Source organism: Haliaeetus albicilla, chromosome 13 (genome assembly GCF_947461875.1).
Source record: "Haliaeetus albicilla chromosome 13, bHalAlb1.1, whole genome shotgun sequence".
Taxonomy (NCBI): domain Eukaryota; kingdom Metazoa; phylum Chordata; class Aves; order Accipitriformes; family Accipitridae; genus Haliaeetus; species Haliaeetus albicilla.
Window position 1 is genome coordinate 38,433,143 of NC_091495.1, and position 18,096 is coordinate 38,451,238.

The following is an 18,096-nucleotide window of genomic DNA, read 5'->3' on the forward strand; positions in this document are numbered from 1 at the left end:
ACCAGATTCACAACTTGCTGCCTTCTTTTGTAACACTGTTTGCAATTAAAAAAGGTGTTGATCTATGTCCAGAGAGGTAAAACATTCCCTAAGCCTTTAATGTTACAACATTTCAGTTTCACAATACTCTAATGGTATTTATTCCAGATTATAAAAGGACCAGCACAAGTATATTGCATCAGCAGAATCTGAATGGAGAGCACCCTCACTGTGTTAGACACAAAAGCCATGTTGTAAAAAGAAACACAACTAGAAAGTGCAGTAACAAATATGACTGGTACTTTGAAGTTGTTAAAGATCCTGAAATTGGTATCTACCAGCAGGTGTTTTCTCATATCAGGTTGGTTGGGTAGGTTGAATGCTTCAACCTATCAACAACCTTTTCACCTCTGAAACAGCATAATGTGCTATTTTCTTTTTTTTTAAAAAGGACGTAAGTTTTCCCCTTCCTGTGAAGTTAAGAAATCTATCTGCAAGAGGGTAAATTTTCTTCCTAGAAGCTTACATTTGTATCTCTAAGAGCTCCCAATAACTGCAGTAGGACAAAACATCATGTAATCATTTGATTGCTTTCCTTTGGTCCCACTGTAATATATATCAAGGTTAGTCCAACTGCATTGTGACTACATACATATGCACACATATATACACGTCTCCATACAGAGAGAAAAGAAAATATGTGTTTGCATTAGGAGTACCTTCAGTGTGTGTGTTGGTGATGGGATTCAGGAGACAGATGTGTTTGGAAATACGCAATTAGACCAAGATTTGGATAGGAACAGGGAAATCATAAGAATCTTGGGGAAAAATGAACATAAGGGCATGTACACATTTCCCTTGCTTGTGGGAGAAGACAAGTGGTTGATCAGAAAGGATCAACATATTTGGGGATTCCTGATTTTGAGAGGGAGACAAGAGTTGGTAGAGGAGCTTCCTTAGATATAAAAAGGAAAATTAAGTTGCACGGAAATCACAAAAATAAAAAAGGAAGAGCAAGAACAGCTTCAAGGGTGATTAACAAAGTAAGAAAAAAAAATACTATGAGCATATGGGTAGTAGGTCATCACAAGATACTCACTTTCTTGCAGAAGACATTTGAATCTGCACTAAAGTGTAGTCGATACGGAAACACTTTACCCCAAGGACATCTTCCATTCTCCCCTCTTGCCTCTCCTCGATTAAAGCACTAGTCACAATTGACAGTAAACCAGCTGCTCTTGCTGTGACTGTGAGGTGCAATTTAGCAAAATGGGCACTAATGTGAGAGGATCAAAAATCGCTAATGCAGTCTGGTTTACTTCAGGCAAGCTATGCCCAAGAGATGTTTTTGTCCTGGTTAGCAGCAATGCTCTCCCAGAACCCGCACTCAGTCTAGAACTGACCCCAGCAGATTGTTCCTTCTCTCACTCAATCCTCCCTGCAGTTCTTAACACACCTTCCTTCTTTTGCTCCAACACAAACTGTACCATATGTCCCTGACATCTTGAGTGACTTTGGCTAGAAAAAACCCAAAGCCAATTCTAAGAGAAGCTTTCTCTGTAGCTTTGAAGACATCATATCTCCTTCCTGCCTGTTTCTGAATGCATAAAATAGGGAAAGTTTGAGAAATGCTCTGCCATGCTTCTCTGTCCCAATGACCCTTGCATCTTTTCCTTTCACAGTAGCCCACTCCATGAGCAAAAGATACTGTGTTTCTGAATTCTAGTTGCCCATGTGATGTTGTCAGGTCTTTGTAAAAGTATGTAAATAAACCAACTATCAGAGGATAATACAGCCTTCTACCAAATAGATTTGATCCTTCTGCTCACAAACCTTTCCTTTCCGCATTCAAGTTCAGAAGTTTGAACCCCACTGAAAAAGGAAATAAAAGCAGCTGCACATGAAAGTATTGTGCAGAAGTGCTATATGCTCTTCACAGACTCAGAAATACAGCAGGTTTGTTGTATTATAAAGTTAGAAGTTTCAGGAAAAGACTGTCAAACATGCTGAAGATCTAACCTCCAGGAATCAGGAACAGAAAAAACAAACAAGACCTCTAGGCACTAAAACAGCACTAGTAAATAACCACAACAGTCATTCCTCCTGCTGACCAGAACAACAGGCCAGTATTGATAAAGCCGCCAACTATCTTGTTCGGTCAAAACGTACACCACAGTAAAGTTTCCAAATCCTTGTAGGACTCTTTCACACAATTACCTTTATTATTTATAATTATAAACATAACAATAAAGTCTTATCCTTTCATGTTCAAGCATTCAAAATTAAGAACATTCTGAAAATAGTACCAGAAAAATACATGCCACTGCAATACAGTATGTCAAAAAAAGAAAAGCCCCAAAGCTTTATAAATGGTCTTTATAAAAAGGAATTATCTATTCAGGGGAACTACATAGTTATCTCACTCCCCCCCCTTCCCCCCCCCATTTTAGCAATCTAATTCAGAAGTGTTTGCTCCAGCATTTCTGTTTCACGACCTCGGTACCTCCTGGGTGTACCGATTTACTTAGAATAAGTCAAATCTCAGAAGGAAAACAAACATTTTTTTTTCTACTGGAGGAAAACATAGCACACAGTTCACTTGCTTGCATGAAATTCAGCACGTATACTCATTTTGGAGAAAACATCCAAGGATTTTTTTCAAATAAAGGGTATATGTGCAGGGCCTAAGATGCTTCCAATAGCTGCAAAATGTACAAAATCAGCAAAAGAGGCACCTGGAGATATCACTAAGGAGACAAGAGGAGAGCTGACAAATGTCATTGTTTCAAATAATTGGTACAGTATAAAAAGGGGTATGGGTGAAAAATGAAGTGACAGATTTAACGCATTCCAACAGCACAGTGGCAGAATAATGAAGAGACGAGAATAATCTCAAACTGCATATTAGGATGACAGAAGGTAACAAACACAGTGTAAGTGTTCTTCCTCTCTCTAGTGGCTGGTCTAAATGGGAATGAAAAGGCTGTAGCAGCTTCTAGCTAAAGGAATCGCTCTCCACTCAACTTGGTAGAGTTCCGCATACTCATGGTAAAGTACCTGAGTTCAAACCATGCTAAATACCTCTGAGCTTGATTTCCAATATAAGTCATAGAATACGCTTACCTGGAACTTAATTATCTTTTCACTAAATGATAAACATATCAGAAGCAGGGTCTCCACAATACTAGTATATTGGGTATGTCTTCTGGCCAGTAGATGTACCAGTGATGAACGACTGGTCCAGTCAGATAGACTGTATCTCAGGCACAGGTGTGAAAACTAAATTTAGGTGACAACTGTGTTACAGAATGAGAACAACTGTTGATCTAACACACAGAGACTCCAAATACATAGGTTAGTTTTATGCAAATCTTATACAATCCATGACTCCCTGAGATTGCTCGCATATAATGTGGTGTATTTTGTATGAGGCTATGGAGATTGGCAGGTCTTTTGTGATGAGCTTGAACAATAGGCAGCAATACTGAATACATGAAAAATGCTCAGGGCATCCCTACAAGAAGCCATTTAGAAATTCCTCATGACTCAAATACTCAAAAGGCATTATTTTATATGCCCTTGTCACTTTGTTAACACTACAGTATAAGACACTCAAAGTCTTAAAACACATTACTATATGCAGAGGCTCAATAGCCAGCTACATGTGACTCATGCAGCACACCTGGCTCACCTTGCTTGCTCATTCAGGTACATTTTAAAAGAGATATTTGTTTGCTAGTCAGCTGTCCACAGTAGAAACAAGGACAAACATAAGAAAAAAAAGTGTTGCATTACCAACCCGGGCTCTCCATAAAATTTCAGGGTTGCCAATGTCCAAAAAAGAGCATCCCAAATATATCCAAGTTCAATGTTAAATAGCTTGGCAATATTTTTTTTTTTTTAAAATGTGATCGTAATGAAGCAAAAAAACCCCAACAAACTCACCATTAACGTAAGTTGCACAACCAGATATCCCAATTTTTGTAACTGGTTGTGTTGCCCTGGAAAGCGTACAGCTAACAAAACCCACTAAAATGTCTGTAAGATATTTAAAAGATGACCAGTTCTATGCAAAACTGTGTCCTTTTTATTCCCCACTTACACAGAGTAACTGTGAAGCCTAAGGCTTTTTCTTTTAGCATGTTGAGCAACAGCATTTAAATGGTTTTTACAAGTACTGATAATCACAAGCCTTTTTTGCCTTTGAAACCTGTTTTGTTTGAACGTCTACAGTGTATTACTCCAGGCTCTGTACTGTGTGTATTACAACTGCTGTTGTAATACCTAACCCGTGATCTAGGCTGAGTTTAAAAAAAAAAAAAGTTCAGGGCATTGAAGATGAAGTACTTCAGGAAGACAGAAAGGTAACACTGAAGCAGATGTTCCTCTCAAAGAAGACAGGTGATGAAGGGCAAGGAATGAATACTAGATTTGACCAAAGATGAAACAGCATATAAAATAAACTAAAACTTGATTCTGGTTTTGTGTTGTCCATGCTTCTATAAAGCAGTCACAGTCTTAAACAAAAAGGCTTTAATTGAGCAGATGTTTCATAGAAAAAAGAGGCCTTATATACTATTAGATTGTCGTGTTCTGAACACAGTCAGTCCAGACCAGCATGTCATGTATTATCCATAATAACTGCCCATTTCTCAATCTTTGATAGATGTGAAAGTATGAAAAATGAAAGTTATGAAGTTGCTCTTAAAAGCAGCTAAAAATCTGAACTGAACAGGGAACATTTGTGTGTCTGCAACAGAAATAGCAGGATGTTAAAACGCAGAGCAAGTAAAACTGGAGAAGAAATTACTAGAATAATTGAGCAATTATGAGTAAGCTGCCACATGGTTTCAGTAAAACAGAATCAACATTTAAAGGTTGCTCTGTTTCTTTTGGTAGGGTATGTTGAGAACTGATAAACAGAGATTAAAGGGAAGGTAATTTGCTACTTCTAAAATCTGTAAGGACTCTTCAACAGAATTTTGTGTTCTAAGTGGGTTCAAAACTGCTGCTTTAATCTGTGGTAGTTTTCACTGTATGTACAGTGTTGGATAGCGTCTAATAAAAATACCTGAATTTCTTCAGATTCTTGGAGGAGCGACAGAAAAAAAGGAGTAGTGATGTACAAACCTGGAAGAAATACCTATTTTGCCCAGCTAAATGAATAATTGGCCCTCAGTCTGCAAGCGGTGCTGTAGTTAACAGAACCTTCACTCCCCAAAGACAGACATAGACAATTAAGTCTATGAAAAATCATGATCTGTTCAATGATTCACGCAATGTGGCTTGACTCCGGAAATGTTTCTTGCATTCATATCTGTGTAGCAACTTCCAAAGCGATATCTGTACTTCATAATTCTTTACTACTTTATGCCAAAACTGATCTTGCATACAATTCTATGTGGAAAACTCTCATAAGTTAGATATTTGTGGAGTTCTTAATATCTCCAGAAGATTATGTGGGAGATATATATAAACTGTCAGTAAAATGTTGCTTTCTAGAATAGGGGATTTTTTTTTTCCCCTGAAATGCCAGTATTTTAAAGGTATAATTCATAAACAGCAACACCATAGAGTATACATACCAATTCAATCAGAATTTTAAGATCTTGTATTAGTCAGCTGGCTGTCACCCAAACGACCTGAAGGTTACATATGCCCTACCGTAAGTGTAGCACCTCAGAAGACCTTATTAATCATTTAAATACTTTTATATCTTAGAAGTCTGACCTGCTAACCATCATAACATAGCACAGACTATTTCAAGGTGAATGTATCTGTTTAGAGACATTAGCAATTAGCATTAAACATGAATTTGTAGTATGACCAATTTCTTTTCCAAAAACAATACTCATCATTAACAGTTTGGAGTAACACTTCAGTAGTAGGCTGAAGATCTGAAGTGTAAGACAACATTCCCTCCCGCAGAGCCGGGGGTGCTTTAGAGACCTTAGAGTGTTAATGGCATATGTGCTACCAACCAACTACACAGAAATAGTCAGGGGTTCTGAAATGTTGAAACCTACTTTTCATTACTAGCAGTAAGAGTTAAGAATTTGCATAATTCCGTCACAAAGCAAAAGGAATTTATTTCACCGTTCCAAATGCAGTGTCATCTAATTTTGTCATGTCTAAGTTAACTATTAAATTTCTTACAGCTTCCCATAACTTCATGATTTTAAAAATGTGAATGTTGGCTGCAGTGGTTGCTTAAAAGTAAAACCAGTCTACAGGAAGAGCTTACATGTAGATAAATAATAATAGAGACGTATTGCACATGCCCGAGCTTCGTCTTGAAAGTGAAATGTCTTCAGTGAAAAATGAAACACATTTATTGTATTTGTAACCAATATACCTTAAAAGTAAAGGAAATATTGATATTCCAGACACAAGACCCAAGATCTATAACTAACTGTATAAAATGCATGCTGTTTGCATTTAGTAATCATACTCTGTTTTCTATAACTAGAAACAAGATTCATTGAAGACTATAATTCACCAGCCTTTTTTGCCATAGTGTTTTACTACAATACCATTATCCTGCCATATTACATTTTACTGTATGTGTACAAGTCCCATAAATACACAAGCCTATGTAAAATAGGCAGCAATGACTCTCACTACTTTTGGAATACTTGCAGCTTTTGAATTTTATGTGGGTTTCACATTTTGTTGATGTGTTTGCAATGGAATATGTACTGCCCAGAAGAGAAATGATTTTACATTTCCATTAAAAGCTATAGCGGTAAATAAACCATTGGAACTCATGCAGATATTCACTGGAACATCTACAGCAGTCCATTAAAATGTCAAAATCTGTGTTAAACATTTGAAAAAGTAGCACTGGATACAGCACATTTAAAACTTAAATATATGCATATATTAAATGATAAAGATATTTTAGAGTATTCCACAAACCTCTGCAGAGCACTCAACACAAGTTTACACTCATCAGTAATAGTTTAGCACAACAGCTGCCCTTTTATTACAAAAAAAAAGCCAACAACCAAAATCAGACAGTAGATGTAGAAAGTGCTGCAAGTTGCTACTAATGCTCAAATATGAGCTATTCAGAGATTTAGTTTCAGAGAGTATCTATTTATAATAAAAGGAATTTAGAATAAATTTTAAGGTCAGCTTCTGCTCAGGTTTGCACCTCATGCATCACAATGGACTTCAATGCTGTTTCTCATCAGGCATTTCCAGTTGGGAACTGGCTCCCCTGAGCTAATGCTGCATTCAACACAAAACCGCAGGTCTCGCATTAAGCACTGCAGCATTGTTCTAGTAAAGATAAGCAGAGTCTAGTAAGCTAAAGATTTTTTAGTTTTGCTTTTATTTATTTGAAAGCCTGAGGTTTATAAACACTTATCTCTAATATCATGGTTTATATGGCACTTCAATACAAAGGAACTGACATTTCTAAGAAACAGTATAGATCTAAAGTAACTACCAACGATGATAGAATTTATTAAATTCACCACTGGCCAACTGTATGTATTTCAGTGGCAGTTTTAGAAGGTGCTTCATTTTACAGGACTATCGGTTTCACAACCTTCTTCAAATTCAAGATATACAAAGTTCATGTTAAACCCAGGTCTCCAGAAGGTGATAAAAACTCCTTTTGATGGTTAATTTCAGTGCAGAATATGGAAGCTTGCTATCCAATTAAAGAAACATTTAAAAACCTGATTACCAAGTCCACTGAAGTAAACAGGAACAACCTGTGACAGCCTGAGAAATTTAAAGCCCTTTTGTCCCTGATGGAAGAAAAAGTCAGTAGTAATATGCCTCCAACATACCACAACATCTGTCTAAAAAGATTACTAGCTACAAAAGCAAGCACTTTTTTTTGCTCCTGTACCAAAAATAATTAATATTTTACTCTCTGAAGCACTAATAAGGTAGAACATACAGAACAGAGATTATCCTAAACTTAATTAAATGGATATTGACCGAGTATTTTCCAGGTTACAGTTCAAGACTGGTTTGACAACAGTCATGGAGGGCAACATCATGACTATCAAGAACCAAACAGTAAGAAGGAATTACCATCAGTGAACTAGAGAGGATGTTATAATTTATTCTGTTTGCTGACTCTGTCACAAACCACCAGGATCTATTAGTCACATTGATTCCAGATGCTACACCTATCTGGTACAGAACTGCATTAAATGACAGAATCAAGTTGTCCACATTCTTCATTGTTTCACTTTAAAAGTGATTGTGTCACTGAGAGGCAGTGACTCCAGTGCTCAGTATGTTCTTAAAATTAATAGAAAGAAAAATATCCTTTGGCAAGAGCACAGGAAAACACTAAGGTATGATTAGGGTTACCAACCTGCCGGCATTATGGATATGAAATCTTAGCACAGTTGCTTTATATAGTCAAGGTAATAGGTATGAACAGCACTATATCATGTTAATGGCAGGACTGTAATACATAGAAAATAGCAGTACACCATGTATTTCTCAAGGATGAGGGCTTAATACCTATTTAGAAACTCGCAGCTTGCATCTCCATTGTTTTGCACTTTGTGTATCAATTTAAAGCTGAGATCTGTGAACAGGGGCTGGGTGACCTAGCCTGGCTGCCTGGCTTAGGGACCCGGATGTGTTTAAACATCTTTGTGAGCCTGCGTGCACAGGGTTACAGAATCATACATAATGTGGTAGCATCTAAAACTCTTTATCATCATACTATACACGGCATCAAGTGCAAAATACCACTTTAGTTTCCTAGCCCTGCAATCTGAACCATGCAAATGCTGTTCCCCCCAGCGGAAGCCAGCTTTATGCTGAAGGTGAACAAAAGAAAAAGGACCTCAAAGAGTATATGCTTTAGAGAAGAATTATTTAAATGCAGAAGGAGGAAGGAGAAAGTAATAAACAGAATGAAGGAGAGACTGAAAATACTAACACTTGGCATATACACGAAGAGCAGCAAGCTTGTCTAATGCAGCAAAAAGGAGGATCCATTCTTTATGTCTTCCCTCTCACCCCCAAAAAATTAGAGTTTCAAGAAACTGAAGAGAACATAGACTAGAGAAAAACTATTTAAAGAGAGACTAAAAGGTCAGCTGAGAAGATAAGGAAAGAATATACCAGGAAAGTCACTTGAGAAGATGTATAGAAGCAACAAAAGGTCTTCTTATATATAGTACTCTATAAAATGGAGCACTGCCTAAAAACCATCAGAATTACACAAACAGAAAGCAAAATCAATCTATACCACTTGTTGACTGAACCACACGCTGAAGCTCTGACTTCAGCGTATTACTACTTACATAATCCCAAGATGGACTGCACAACTGCCTTTTGATACACCTTTTTCCAGGACTGGGATGAATGAAAAGAAAATACCTGGGAATGTAGGAAGCAGGGGTGGGGAAGTAAACAGAAAGACTACCAAATTCCATCAGGCACTACGCAACATGTTGTCTCTTTTTTAAAACAGGCAAAGCTATGCCTCATTTGCTCCAGCCAGTCTTCAGGTCACATTTTCAAGGCTGAACTGTAGCCATTTATAAGCCACACACAGGACTTAAGAGCCTGGCTAAAGCTGAATGCCAAGTATATTTTATGCGAGGCTACAGGTTAAGGATATGCTCTAAAAGTCACCTAAAACCAGTGTAATACTTCCTTGGTGTGAGACAAAGGAGTGCACCGTGAATAACTGCTGTGTCTTCCTAGGAATAATGCAAAGCAATAAACTAAACTTACACAACAACAATAAACAAGTGCAAAACACATATACAGAAAACACAGCACTGTGCACTGGGAAAAAATAATAAAACCCAAGTACAAGAAGCATTTTACCTCAATAACTGATGCACTTTTAATAGCAGCTGAGGCTAGTCATACATGGGGCTGGCTGCCCACTTGGAAAGAATTTGCAGATATATCTGATGTAATTTTAGAGATGAACTGATGGGCTATCTGAGCTCACGGAGCCTGGCACATAGCCCTGCACTAGCCCAAGGTGCCACAATGACTGAATAGGCATGTAGTACCTCAGCTAAGGTAAGCCGCTCTGCACCAGACCCTGTATTTGTTTAAGCTGCTGTAAAGGTGGTTTCTTACTAGTAACAGAAATTTGTGCGTGAAGGAAGGCTCCCAGTAAGTCAGACTAGCAGATAATACAGCTCGAAGAAATGCATCGTGTATTATGTCACTGTCAAATAACATTGCTTTTAAGAACGTCTTTTTAATAGAGAGAAGCCATTCTTCCCTTCGCACATTTCTTCAGAATGTTCCTAAAAGAACAAGCTGTACATAATGAGCAAGTCTTGTGAAGAATAGTCTTGTGAAGAGATACAGATAATCACCAGTAGCAAGGCTAAAGATGTTGCTCTGGCAAACTCAACATTCAACTCCACATTTTCTGAGAGGAAAACTCAGCCCTCCCTTTCCTCTCATTTTCATCATGCCAATAAAAATCAGAAATACTTCCTCTGATACCCGTGGAGTGAAACAGTCTGAGCAATACAAGCCCAAGGTACCCACCTAGCAGCCTAACAAAAATGACCAGCAGACGAGGATTCATCAGAGAGTTTAGCTGATTCCTATACTATACCACAACGGCCTCATTGCATGCACTCCAAGCTAAATGAGGCCTCTGTTGCGCACAATTAATAAACATATCTATGGGGAGAATCTGTTGTGGGATTGAAAGCCAGAACTGTCTCTTCCCTGGGCCAACTCTGCATCAATAGTGAAAGAAATGGCTCTGGTCCCATCAAGCCTGTGCCAGCAGAGACTCTGTTATATTTAAATCAACATTTGCTACAGCAGGGGATTATCAGATGCTCTACTTAAATGCTGCATTTTCTTTTTTATTTTGATGTTTAACTCAAAAGACTGAATTTATTTGGGTTGGGTGCTGATGCCTGCAAGCACAGCTGCTCACCAGCTCTGTTTTACTTGCCATGTGAATGCATTAGAAGAGAATTTAAAACCTTTTTCCAGTCTGCCTGGTGTCAGGATTTGGTTTTTCTTACTCTTAAAACCTTTTTCCAGTCTGTCTAGTGTCAGGATTTGGGTTTTCTTACTCTCTTACTGCTGTGGCAATGCAGCCAGAATGCCCCAAACCCTCAGCAACCTCCCAAAGCAGAGACATGAAGAATTTTCTCATGTTGCCTTCTCCACAGAGGCAAACTCTGGAGATGGGAAACCTGCTAACAAAGGCTGCAGAGAGAGAAATACAGGGTGGGCTACAGAGTGATTGAAGACAGCTGACCTAGACCTGCATATAAACTGAAAGGCAGCACATTCTAGGAGCAGAGCTGTGGTACTCAAGAGATGGGATGTGGTCATTACCACATTTAGAGGTAGGTGCCTGTCCTGCCCATACAGAATTCAAAATGGTTCAGTAATTTGCTAAGGCTGTCTAAACCATTCAAAAGGGTAAAACAATAGGTAATAGCTCAGTTACTCAGTTTTCTTGACTGCCGTTGCCACATGAGGTTTTATTAGTAGTAAAATCAGGCACATTCCAAGCATTTCATGCACAAGAGATGGACTTAGGCTCCATGAAGAGTGTAAGCAAATTCTTGGAAAGAGAATGCAGATTTAGAGCGATGCTCCTTTATGTCTTTTGCTTAAGACCTAGCTGACACAAGCAACTGAAATTTGCTGCTAAATGAATCAAGACAGTACAGTGCATTTCAAAGCAGCATTAAAATCGGTGCTTGCCTCAGCAGGATTTGGTGCTCCTGATTCATGCCTGTATAACATTAAAGCTGAATTAGAATACTGCCATTCTTTATTTGTAATCCTCCTTGATTGTTTGCTTTCACTAATGTGTTATTCAGCTTAAAGACTATTTACTAAAACTGAACTGTATGAGCATGCAGAGCATTAATGTCACATGAGCTTCCATTATTTGTAAATTAATTTATACAAGCCAAGTTTTAAGCAATATACAGTTTAGATACATTTAAACTATGGATCCAAACCTTTAATCCATTTTTTCTTAACTCCTTTTATACATATTGTGTGTGGAAATTAACACATATAAGCAAACTTAATCTGGGTATTTTCATTGCTACTGGTGATGAGATACGGAAGCCTTACTCATTCTGGAACAGATGGTAGAAACAGAAATTTCTCCCAACAAAACTAAACTTGATCTAGAGGAATTCTCTCTAGAGAACCTCTCTGAGGTTTGGTCTTGATTGCTGTACGATCTCTGTGTCATCCCTGCTGTCCCACACCCCCAAAATAAATAAATAAATAAAAGGATTAGTACTGAGAGGCACCACTGGCAAAAATGCTGACTGTGATGACAGCTCAGGAATTCTCAGATGTGGACCCCTATTGCTGCTACTCGGTTAAACGCTTTTTCCTGCACAAAAGCACAGTGAGGGGTTGCCACTGATGGCACATAATGGCATAAATATGCCTGGGAAATGCTGATATATTTAGTAACAAGTACATCTGCCTCCCAAGAACTGCTGAGATCTACTCACTCAGTTTTAAACAAGGAAACATTAGCAGCAGCTAAAATCACTTAGGTGAAAATATTTGAGGAGTGACTAGAAATGTAGAAAGGAATAGTGGGAAAGAAAGGCTCTCCCTCCTGGTAATTCCGAGGCAACTATGATGTCAGCCATCACTAAAAAATATCCCTGCTTTCCACTTCGTATAGGACTAATGACAGGATTTTTCGGGTTAAGCTAGATCAAGAACATTCACTTTTAATGCTTCTAAGATTTAAGAAATCTTCAGCACCTCTAAGCTGCAGAAAAACAAGTCCAGAGATTAAGATTTATATTCTTGATAATGGGGCAGGCTCACATAAATAATTGAGCTGAATTTAAATTTCATTCCAGTTGTAAAGTGTCTGCCTCTTATTGAGCTGCATTGCATGATTAGAGGTTTGACTGTATCAGTCATTCATAGCCATTGTCAGAAATAAATCGCTAGATTAACTCATGACTATGGCAAGCACAGGAAATGTGTGCTCTTTGGAAAAATAATGTTCCTGAACTTCTGCACTTGATGGAATAATCAAAATCTTCCCAAGGGATTCAGGCAGATATTGGCATGGTAACATGAAAGGGACTGGAGTCTCCTATCCATTTTGTTTTCAGTTTGTATTTCCAGGTCCATGCATAGTATGGATTTAACAAACAAACAAACAAACAAACAACAACAATACCACAATTAGCATCTATTTTGCATCTAATGAAACAGAAGACGAGCTTCTTTGTCCGTAGTTATTTCAAGCCTTATGTTTTCATCTAGGGCTTCATCCAAACACAAATGAAATAAATTCTTGGATCAGAACCATAGATTTGTTGCCAGCACTAGGTTTTGAAAACTTCTACGTTTCTCAGTACTCACATAACAATTATTGAGCAAGACTTACTAGCTATCTCAGTTATTTTTCATCCACATGTTTAACAGGGCAGGTCATCTTTAACTTGAAAATACCAAAAGAGTTTAGAACCTCAAGCTTACTGCCATTAAGATCAGAGCCATTACTTATTTGAATCTGGTACCCAGTTTCTAAAGATACTGGATTATTTCCAGTAGACTGTTTACCTTGGTGAGCACAGAATTAGCCTTGCATTTATGTGAAATTTTATTGTCCAAAGCAAATATGACCTGTTAAGATTTACAGGCTTTATTAGCAGCAATAACAATTTTACAATCAACATCAGTAAATCAGGGTTTATTGAGAACTCTACAATTTTTATCTTCAGAAAGCAATTAAAATGTCAGTTTTTCATTAGAGATAATCCCTGACTTTTATGAAAGACAAATATCCTGTTTAATTGTTGAGTGTAAAGCAGTGTAGTTCAAATAACTCTAAAATTCTCAGTGAAATACAAGTAGTGTTGACTGAGAATCACCACTTTTTCCCAAATGCCTGAATTCCAAAGATAGCATTTTTTGCTGTTTAACTATACAGAAATTGGAAAACAGTCAAATGTATGCAGTCAGTTCAGCAAACCATACTTGTTGGGTAAAGTGTATCTATTGTAATTTGTTTCTTTTGGTCTCAAAGAAACCACATAGATTTTATATAGTTTTTCGCTTGAAAACTTTCTGCTCACCTTTAAATGCTGTCTTTTTAGAATTAGTAACAAAATCAAACTGACATACATGGTAGCATACTCTTCAGACTATGAAAACAGTCAATGTAGAAAAACGTACTATAATGTTCTAAGGAAGTTACTAGGATCTTTATCACATTAAAGAACATGACTTCAGTGAACATACAGTGTATTGCAAGGCACAAGGATTACTTGAGCCTATAAAGTTTTGAGAGTATATTAGACAACTGAACAAGGTGGGGGGGAAGGTGGTGAAGGCACTGGACAAGGCAGAGTTTCTCCATGAAAACTGGGGTGCCAGCTCCCAAGGCTGACACACACTGCCAGGACTGCAGGTCAGATATATTTCCACAGCTAAGAAAGATGTTTTGCAGTCAAGTAGTGGCCACATCATGCTTCATTTCACTTTGTAACTGCTTGTTTCCAGCCTTTTTCCTGTAACTCTGCACTTGATTTTGGGCACTTTATTATTAAACATTCACTTGTTTTACTATAAAGTCTGTCTAGCTTTGTGGAACAAAGGGAACCAGGTTGAAAGGAATAAGCATAGTGGAAATTTTTTACCACAAAGATAGCAAATTTATCTGAGACAGGATACACTGGAAATCTCGACAGATATGCATTCAGAAAACTTGGTTTAGCAGTGTACATTGTCTGAGAGAAAAATGTCACTGAGGTTACCAACTGGTGGCTTTAGGGAACCTCTGCAGGCAGTGATTACCATCCTTTCTGCAGAGAGTACAGGCAATGAATCCCTCACAGAGCAAGATGTTTAGGCAGTTATACCTTTGGAAGTTTGTTTTGTCTACAAAATAGGTATGTTTACCAGAATGCACATTTAAATAATTTTGGCAATTCTCTGTAATGCAGTATCTATTTTTCTAGTACCACTAAACATGAGTAAAAACAATGCACAGCTGAGAAGAATGTAATAACAGAAATTTGAATGACACAGTAATGCATATTAGATACCTAGATACAAATCCATCTACTCACCATTCTTATTTCTAACTCATTTTCCTTTTGGTCTTTAACACTTCTGCCTCATTTTCAGTGTCTTTTGCACCCCAGTTTGCTGCATTTCTCCTCTATTTTCAATGGCATCTGCTCAACATGCTTCTCTCCTTAACTAAGAGGATGCATGTTTCCTTGGAGTTTATTTTTCCTTGCTGCTTTTGTTCCTTCAATTAGAACATACCACAGCAATAGTGGAGATAAGGGCCAAAATAACTTCTGAGTGATACTATTTGTCTTGTTCATCAAAGGATGCTAAAGAACACACTGCAGAATGTGCAGTTAGAAATACAGCACAGTGTTACTGGGGCTGTTCCACAGCTGCAGCCGTATGGCTGAGCCTACACTGCAGCCTGAACGTGGTGACTGTAGCTTACCGAGGTACACAAGAGATTTAAACTGCTGATCTCACTCTTGCCATGGCAGCACTGGCTCAAGACTACCACCACCAGTCTGTTTTTTGATAGGTAAGAACAGTGTGATGCCATGCTAGCTTCCACCATCAGATTCTTTTTTTTTTTTTTTAATGCCTCCCTAGCAGATTTTTAAACACAACCCACTTAGAACATCTTCCTCCAAGAATAGTCTGGCTATTATCATTTTAAGGCATCCCCATTAGTTTCCTGTTAAGATTCAACTCTCTTGACAAAAAGCATATTTAAAGCTAAACAAGAAACCCCAAAATTATTATTTGCAGCAGATTTTCTCTCTCCAGCAACAATTTATCATAATATTTTTAGGGTTTTTTTTCCTTTGTTTTATTTTTCAATGAGAACAGTAATTTCTGAGAAAGTAAGTAACAATCTGTTTTCAGTTTGTAAGCATAAAACTTGAAAATTGTATCAAAGCTAGGATTTTTTCAGCAAATGTTCCTGAATTCTGGTAAAAAGCCATCCTTTTTAAAAACTTACATAATCAAAAAAATACATATTTAAAGCAGTTGGTGAGAGAAGAACACTGTAACCAACGCTGGACCTTGAGAACCACATGGTAGCTAAGCCCTTTTTGCTTCTCTCCTCATTTCTCACCAGCCCAGGAGGCATCAGCCACCAGCAGTGACACTGCACAAAGCCTCACCTCAGCTGCAGGGACTCCCTCAGGTGGCCGACAGTGGAGAACGATCATCCCTTCGATAGGAACCTCCTTCCCTTGTGGGTCTTGCTCAAAGTTTTTCCGTAAATCTGCAGAGTTTAATGCAATAATTCATTATACCTCCAAAAGCCATTCCTCCCCAAACAATACTATGTAGGCTGCAGAAGTAAGCAACAACACCGCTTTGCCATATTCTTCTCTTAAGTGTGGGTATAAAGCAATGGACAACTGAGAGTTACCAATTCTTCCCTAGATGAGAGGCAAAGAGATCCTATCATCTTTAGTTTGTTTCCATCTCTCCACCTTTAAGGAACGATCTGTGTGTGACTACAGAGACAATCAATTTTAGAAGCCCCAAACTCCGTGGTTCCAGTTGTTGCCCTTCCACAACACGAGAATTAAATGCAAGAACAACAATGTGGTATTGTTAGGGTGCTGTTAGAACCAACTGAATGACTCCAAGACTAGGTGAGTAATTTTCCTAGTACATGCTACTTCAGATGAGTGCCAGCATATTTTACAAAATGTTCTAAGCTAGATGTGTTGTTTAGATCGCCTACATACTGCAAGCTGTAGGGAAAGAAGGAAAGGACTGAGAGTGATTCCACACATTCCAAACTGGCTGATTACAAGATTGTTTCATTTCAGATGCCATGGCCCAGCTAGTAATTCAGGGAAAGGAACAGGGCATATTGTCTCAAGAGTCGCACTGATGTGGCCGCAGCACTACTATGTACAAGTGTCTGGGTAAACCAGAACAGACACAAAGGAAGCCTAACCCAGACATGCCCATGGATATGTAAAGTTTTGCTTGCTGTGAAAGGAAAACAAAACGGAAGGAATGTTACTTACTACATGTGCTTTGAGAGTTAGGATGTTTCCATTAGACATACTCATTTTCTTCAAACAGTGTCTCAGATTCTAGAGTGTGGATTTACTGATTTAATTTTCTCATTGCTTACACTTCATGAAATACACCCCCTTAAACAGCAGAGGCTCTGACTCAGTTACACTTTAATATATTTTCTAAAATACTTTAAGACTTAATTTAGCAAGCCGATCACTAGAGAAAGATGCACACAGTGCATGTATTCTCCTTTTTATGATTCTTTGTTAATGTTGATTTTTTTCCCCCACAGATAACCAATATGTTCTCCAGTACTCTATTTAAAAAGTCATTCATTAACAGTTAGGCTGCAGTTCTGCCTACAAATGCCTTTATTAGGATGAAAAAGGGAGTAAGAGCCATCTTTTCATTTTCTCTGCATTCCACACTATCACAAAGAAATACATACCTGCTTTTTCAGAGAAATATAAAGTGCTGTAATGCTTTGGACTTGACTCACAATACAGAATCTCTAGGCTTTAGGTGCAAAAAAAAAAAAGTAAAAAGCAAAGGAAAAAAAAAGTTGACACTACCACACTGTGCATCACAATGACAAGTGCTGTGAAAAAGTTATGGGTTCTGTATGCTATCACAAATTGGACCTACACACTGTCATCTCTAGTCCTCTACAGGGTATTCTCCAAGTCAGAAATCCATGCCCCAAATTAAGTAGCTAGGTTGTTCACCACAGACAGGATGACACAGGTCCATGAAAGGGTGAGCCCTGGGAACTCATGGAGGTGGTTTATAGACATCTGTTGGCAGCTATTCATTTTTTCTGTCTGGAGTACTAACAAGTCCCATCATCTCTGCACTCAAGAATTGCTGTTCTTTTCATAAAAAAAACATGGCTTCAAGTAACAGTAGCACAGCAAATGGCCAGTACAGGAACACAGTTCTCAGGCGAAACATTCAGCCACGCTCAGTACATTACATAAAACAGAAACGAAGAGCACTCTCTGGCATGCCTGCTAGGTTAATATGATATCTGCAGTTATTGATGGCAGCTGGGGATGTGGTTTGCTGAAGAACTGGTACCACAGTGATGGGTTTAAAAGTCCC

At 38.1% G+C, this 18,096-nt stretch overlaps 1 protein-coding gene across 2 annotated transcripts in view; it reads right to left on the reverse strand.

The window, feature by feature from the left end:
* Positions 1–18,096, reverse strand: part of UNC5D (unc-5 netrin receptor D) — a 176,260-nt gene that overhangs the window by 65,104 nt on the left and 93,060 nt on the right. For both annotated transcript variants that reach the window (XM_069800947.1, XM_069800948.1), the window contains exon 4: positions 16,134–16,237. In XM_069800947.1, coding sequence (XP_069657048.1) covers positions 16,134–16,237 — 104 coding nt within the window. The remainder of the gene's footprint in view (positions 1–16,133; positions 16,238–18,096) is intronic.